The following is a 6847-nucleotide window of genomic DNA, read 5'->3' as shown; positions in this document are numbered from 1 at the left end:
ATATATATATATATATATATATATATATATATATATATATATATATATATAGTAACTAATGGCAAAAGTACCAATTCCGGACAATGTCACTCACTGAGTTATGGTGTCTCAGTCTGCCCAGTGGGAACAGATACCACGCCCAGCTCCACAGAGTGTCCACTGTCATTCCCTCTGATCATTTTGGTGGGATCTGTTCCAGCATGGAGAAGAATCTACTGTACTGAATACTTAATGCCAGGGTTGTGGTTGGAAGTCTGTCTGTTTGTTGTTGTTTGTCTGTTTGTTGTTTGAGACAGGGTTTCTCTGTATAGCCCTGGCTGTTCTGGAACTCACTCTGTAGACCAGGCTGGCTTTGAACTCAGAGATCCCCCTGCCTCTGCCTCCCAAGTGCTAGGATTAAAGGCGTGGGCCACCACCTCCTGGCTTATCTGTCTGTTTTCTATTTATGTGTCCTACAACAGCCTTGGTCTCCTGAGACTCTCAGCCCCACCTCTTTAATGCAAACTATGTAGGTTCCAGCCAGTCCCTCTTCCTAAGCTTGGTGTAGCCAGAAGGCAGTCAGTGGGGCAGTGACCTGCTTCGTGCTGCCAAATGTTCAATATCTTAAAACCACCTCATCCCTGCCACTCTGTCACCAGAAGCAGACATAGCTATCATCAGTCAGTCCCGGGATGAGAGGGACTCTTACCTACCTGATTAATGTGTCATCGTCCACAATGACTAACCATGAGATTTTGTCGTGACTGTGATTCAAAAATTTTTCCAAAATGGCAAAGGTTTTTCCACAATGACCTAGGGAAGGTGAGGAGAAAACTAGCAATGTATTATTTGCTTTAAAATATGTAGCATCCATTTAATTTTTTTTTTCAGTCTTAAAGTGGCAGAAGAGCCTGAAGGTTGTCATGCACAATAACGGGAAATTGTTCTAGAAATTAGCCTTCAGTAATTTCCATGTAAGCTGAAATAAGCCCTCTCCTCCCTGACTTTTGGCCACGGTGTTTTGTCACAGCAATAGAAACTCTATTTTATGTATATGAATGTGGTTCTCTTCAGACACACCAGAAGAGGGCATCCGATCTCATTACAGATGGTTGTGAGCTACCATGAGGTTGCTGGGATTTGAACTCAGGACCTCCGGAAGAGCACTTAGTGCTCTTAACTGCTGAGCCATCTCTCCAGCCCCTAAAAACTCTAAGTAAGACAATGTCTGTAAGCCCAGCACTTTGGCGGGTGTAGGAGGATCACAAACTCAAGGGCAGCACAGGGGCTTTAAGGCCAGCCTGGGCTACACGAACTCTTTCTCGAAACCAAACCACTCTGAAAATGTCTTTCACTAGTAAACAACCTGAGAAGCTGATAAAGTAACTTGGTGCCTCCCATTCCAGCCCTGAGGAACTGTGTGGAGCTGGGAAAACCCAGTGCTAAGGTGCAGCCCATCTCTCCTAAATGGCAGAGTGTCTGTCTGTAACCCAAAGCCCCATGTGAAAGCCGGTATCTATCTAAAGATACTCAGAGAAAGAAGAGAGAAAGAAAGAGAAAAAAAATTAAAATAAGAAATCCTAGCTGGGCGGTGGTGGCGCACGCCTTTAATCCCAGCACTCGGGAGGCAAAGGCAAGAGGATTTCTGAGTTCGAGGCCAGCCTGCTCTACAAAGTGAGTTCCAGGACAGCCAGGGCTATACAGCGAAACCCTGTCTTGAAAAAACAAACAAAAACAAACAAACAAAAAACCACAAACAAACAAAAAAATCCTACTACTTAGATTTCAGTTTATCCTGACTCATTCATAAACAGTATGGGGATTTTAAGTCAAGAGAGGATTAAGGACTCACCCCTGTCTGTATTGGGAATTCCCAAATCCACGGTGGGGATGGCGGTTTCTGCATAGTCACTGTAGTATTCGATAAGGCTGGCCTGTGCCGCCCATGTCTGCTTTACGATGGGTACTGAATACACCACAGAGGGGACAATCATAGCCATGATGCAAAAAGAGAAACAAAAATTCAAATCAGCAGTGACCCCACAGAGAAGCGACATTCTTTCTCATTGCCCCAAGCCTTGGTGCTTGCACCCGAGGGAACGCCAGTGCCCTCTGCTGGTGAGCAGAGGGAAGAGCACTCTGATTGAAGGGCTACTGTCGGTTGAGCCTGGGGTGCACATCCCACCTCACCTCCCCATAATAAGACATTGGTCAGATAACACTGCTTTGTTTAAACGAACTGTGAATCATGTCTCTTCTCCCCAAAAGTTAGTTCATTTAACTCTCCAATAAATAGACTCTAAAGATATTTCTGGAAGCTAGAGAGATGGCTCAGTGATTAAGGACACTGGCTGCTCTTAGAAAGAGCCTCCAGGTTCAGGTCCCAGCACCCACATGGTGACTCAGAACTACTTACAGGTGATCTGATGCCCTCTTTCGGCCTTCTCGGGCAGTGGGTGTACATATGGTACATATACTACATGCAGGCAAAACACTCATACATATAAAGTTAAATCAAATTAATTGAATTTAAAATGTATTTTGTGTGTATATGTGTGTGTGCATGTGTGTGTACATGTGTACATGTGTGCATGCACTGTGTGAGTGTGTACACATATCAGCAGAGGCAAGAGAAGAGCTTGGGGGGACAGTCATCTCTCTCTCTCTCAGCAAGGCCTCTCTCACTGAGCCTGGAGCTTATGCTATTCAGCCAGGCCACACGTTCAAACATATGCGCCAATGGGGCAGACTGCCCATCCAAACCATGGAGAAAAATCATAGTGAATCCTTCTCTCAAGGACGTGTCCCACAGAGGTACTTTAAATTGGAGCAGGGTAAAAGTTTATTCTTCAAAAATTATTATTCAAAGGATGAAGAGGAGGAGGAGGAGGAGGAGAGCTCCCAGCTTCACAGGTAGCATAAATCTTCTTAGGGCTTCCTCGAGTCGGTGAGACCCCTCATTGTAAGGGACATCAGAATAACCCATTTTTACCCCCTGAGAATTTACCTGCAAACCTGTCCCCTGTTACAAGGGACATTTGAACATTTTATGAATGTTCAGTCCATTCATCAGATGTGAACGTGCCAGGAAGTCAAGAGGGAAGGGTTGTTTATATTCTGAGGAATTTGCTGGCAAATGGACCTTTTTCTCCAGGCTCAGGACGGAGAACAAAAAAGGGCAGTCGGCTGGTGTTTGTGGTACCCCGAGAGTGTTAGAGACGCACACACGTGAGTATTCCTCATCTTTTGCAAAGTGGCCCTAAGCTTGCCAAGCATCCCTCCTGTCTGATCAAAAAAACAACATCTGGGACATGGTCCTCCATTTAACAGTCACGTGACTCCCTCGGCCAATCACCTCTTCTGACCAGGGTGGCGGGAAGCAGGTCGGATCAGCGTTGTACCCGCAACCTTTCATCAGAGATGGCAGCTTCGACACACCGTATAATGAAGCCGCCCATTGCCTCCCGGGACACAATCACAGCAGTAAAGATCACACCTAATAGATTTTATCTATTTTTTTTTAAATCGGGAAGCAAGACTGTTGTTTATTTTTAAGAGCCAGATGAAGCTGTGAAAAGAAACTAAAGGCTGAGAAGTCTCACTTAATCTTTTTAATTAGAGGGAGCTCAAAGAAAAGCATCACATGTTATCTTATGTGATGGACGCACACTGCCTGCTCTAGGAACGTGAGACACGCGGAGGCGACGCGGAGCAATGCAAAGAAAACACTTAAGGGGTTCTGACAGCTCATGTCGCACAGCGAGGACCCCTGGGCCCAAGAGGAAGTCATTGAGATGCATATTAAAAATCAGGGGTCTTTTCCCTACACACGTTTCAAATGGTGTCAACACGTATTACTTCCTGGAGCCAAAAATAAATAAATAAATAAATAAAATTCTTTTTGCTATGCCCTGTGAATTTTCTAATCTGTTTCTGTCGGACTCCAGGCAAATGCAGTAGCAGCGTTGCTCTTTCGTGATTAGGGATACAAGCAAAACGGTTATGATATTCAAACTTGGTCCTGTTATCAATCCATTGGGGCGACATAAAATGTGAATTCCGCATGCATTAACCCTTGTCATTCTATCCTTCTTCTTCTTCCACGGAGGTGACTTGGACATCATGAGCCGGGTAACAGCATGGCCCACTCTTGGTTTTTCAAAAACATACTTTCTTATCTGTTGTATTTTTCCTCCCTTTCATTGCCATTTGGCCTTTATTCCTTCACAGACTTCTACCCCAGGAGAGAACAGGAAAATGGGAACACCAGCCCCTATCCTGGTGTTCTGCTTGGACAGAAATTCAATCTGCCGAGGCCCCACCCAGTGTGTGCTATGGGTCACACGCAAGCTGACTTCAATTCCTTGCTACCCTTCCTCGTTGCTTCTGAAAAGGAAAAGCCTGCCTGCGCGGCTCCTGCCCATCGTGAGGCATCAATGTGAATATCGACAACAATTTATCAACTGAGGTCTGAAATATATGCAAGCAGAGTCAGGTTAGAGCAGAGAGCCCCGGTCCTGCCTCCTGACCCAATGGAGTAGCACTAGAGGCTCCTCTCCCTAAGAGAAAGCTGCTACTTCTTAGCCAGAGGAATGGAGAGTAGCTGAGGCTGGAGAGAGAAGCCTCCCTGGTTTACAGCGCTTGTTGCTCCTGCCTGGGTTCAGGTCCCAGCACGCACACGGCGGCTTTCAATCATCCTAATTCCAGTTCCAGGGCACCTGATGCCCTCTTCTGACCTCCACAGGCACCCGGCATGTGCACTATCCACAAATAAATGCTCGTATTCATAAAATAAATAAGTAAATCGTGGAATCCACCTCCGGGTGGAGACATGCCATTGTCTCCTCCGATTGGCTAGGTAAGGACCCACCCCTCAGTTAGACAGGTTCAACCCTTCCCAGAATTCCTGCCCCGGGTGCCTCTCTAGAAGTTTCTGCTGGGTCTGTCCGCCCTCAGACAAGTGTAACTTTTCCTTATTTACTGCGTTCCTTTTTCCAGATGCTGACTGAACCCCCAAGTATGCTTTCTCAGGGACTCGGGGTTTCTCTGGCTTTCCCTAAAACCCCTCCTGGTGTCTCCATGCCCGCTCAACTCCATGTGCCCCACATCTGTCAAGACTCGGTTTCCCTGCTTCGGAGTGTTTCTTTTAAATTCTAATTAAATTGTCTTGGAGTTTCTATTTAAGTCTGTTCTTAGATTTTTTTTTTTAAACTAATGAGACTAAGGATCCCAAGAGATGACTCTGATTACCCTGATAACATTAGATGACTGTAGCAAGGCTCCCCACATTTCGGGTACCCAGAGACCATGGGATGTGGGTCAGCTAGGTATTGGTCTCCTCAGCCCTCTCTACAAATTCAAGGGGATCGCAGTATTAACATAGCATGAGAAATTGTCCAATTACAATTAGATTGGTTGTTTTATACACGAGAGAGAGAGAGAGAGAGACAGAGAGAGAGAGAGAGAGAGATTTAGAAGCCATATGGTACTGTCATTAATAACTGATCAGTTTTCTTGGTGTTTAGACTTTTCTTAACAAGTTATTTTATTATTTTTAAAGTGTGTGTGTGTGTGTGTGTGTGTGTGTGTGTCTGCACGTGGGTAGGTGTACACGAGAGCCAGAGGTGTCAGATACCCTGCAGCTGGAGTTAGAGGCGATTGTGAGCTGACTGACACCTGGGAACCGAACCCAGGTCCTCTGGGAGAGCAGCGAGTGTTTTCAGCCTCTGAGTCATATCTCCCTAGCTAGACTAGAGTTTCAAAGGAGACTGCGCAGAGCCCAATGGGCAGGCTTTGTGTCCACCCACCAAAAGGAGGAACCAATCTGAAAAGCAGCCTTCTTCACAGAAGTTTAAAGAGAGCTCGCTGCAGAGACCCACATTTGAAAACATCAGACCCCCCCCACCCTTAAGTCTCAAGTCTCAGTCACCTCAGATCCAAGAAAAATGTTTGAGATTTGGTAATTTAAAAAAAAAAAGTTTAAACTCTGAATCCAAGTATAAAAGCATTTCATAGATATCTTTTTTAAAATTTTTTGATCTTAAGGAATTAAGAAAACCAAATTGTTCAACATTCCTAAGTTAAAATGAACAAACACTCATTTCTGTAGATTGTGGAAAATGCAGCAAGAAGGAACTTTAATTTTTCATTTCATTATTATCTGAAAAATACACTCCTCTTACTATCTACATTATTAATATCAATATTGCAAAAATAACCATCTGAGCACAGCTTCAAGATCAGCTAAATCAATGTAAATATTTTTCCTGCAAAGTAAAAAAGAAAAAAGAAATTTAGTGCAGTTTCCCACCACCTTTTTTCAAAAAATTTAAAGATTTATTTTTATTATATGCCTGTGCATTATGTGTGTGCAGTGCCCGTGGAGGCCAGAAGAGGGCACCAGAACCCCTCGAGCTGCAGTTACACAGAAGTGAGCCATTATGTGGGCGCTGAAGACTGAATGCAGGTTGTGTTTTTTACCTCTCCAGGCCCTCAAGGATATTTTTCACAATCACCCCCAAAAGCCCTGCCTGCCAGATTTAGATTAAATTTAGGTTAAATTTATGATAAATAAAAGTCTTATTTAAACTCCTTGATTGACTATTAACTGTAGGCCTCCTTGTATAATAAATATAGTCAGTCCAATTTAATAGGATTAGGGATTTGGCATGATCAATCCAAGCAAACCTAGCAACTCATTAACTCATTACTGGGTTTTAATCGGTGATGATGTCATAGGTAACCCTATAAATTCAAATTAGAATAGTCTTTTGTTTTACAAATATCTTCTTCCTTAAACTATAACCTATTCAGACTGCGCTACTGCATATACGCATACACACACACACACACACACACACACACACAC

General features: G+C 44.1%; 1 protein-coding gene across 1 annotated transcript in view; it reads right to left on the bottom strand.

The window, feature by feature from the left end:
- B3glct (beta 3-glucosyltransferase) overlaps positions 1-6847 on the bottom strand; it is an 84565-nt gene that overhangs the window by 15252 nt on the left and 62466 nt on the right. The window contains exons 11-12 of the mRNA XM_021163494.2: positions 1832-1945; positions 693-792 (exon numbers count right to left, since the gene is read on the bottom strand). Of these exons, the coding sequence (XP_021019153.1) occupies positions 693-792; positions 1832-1945 (214 nt within the window). The remainder of the gene's footprint in view (positions 1-692; positions 793-1831; positions 1946-6847) is intronic.

The sequence above is a fragment of the Mus caroli genome, chromosome 5, assembly GCF_900094665.2.
Source record: "Mus caroli chromosome 5, CAROLI_EIJ_v1.1, whole genome shotgun sequence".
NCBI lineage: Eukaryota > Metazoa > Chordata > Mammalia > Rodentia > Muridae > Mus > Mus caroli.
Note: the sequence above shows the minus strand (reverse complement) of the source record. Positions and strands in the feature narration are given on the sequence as shown.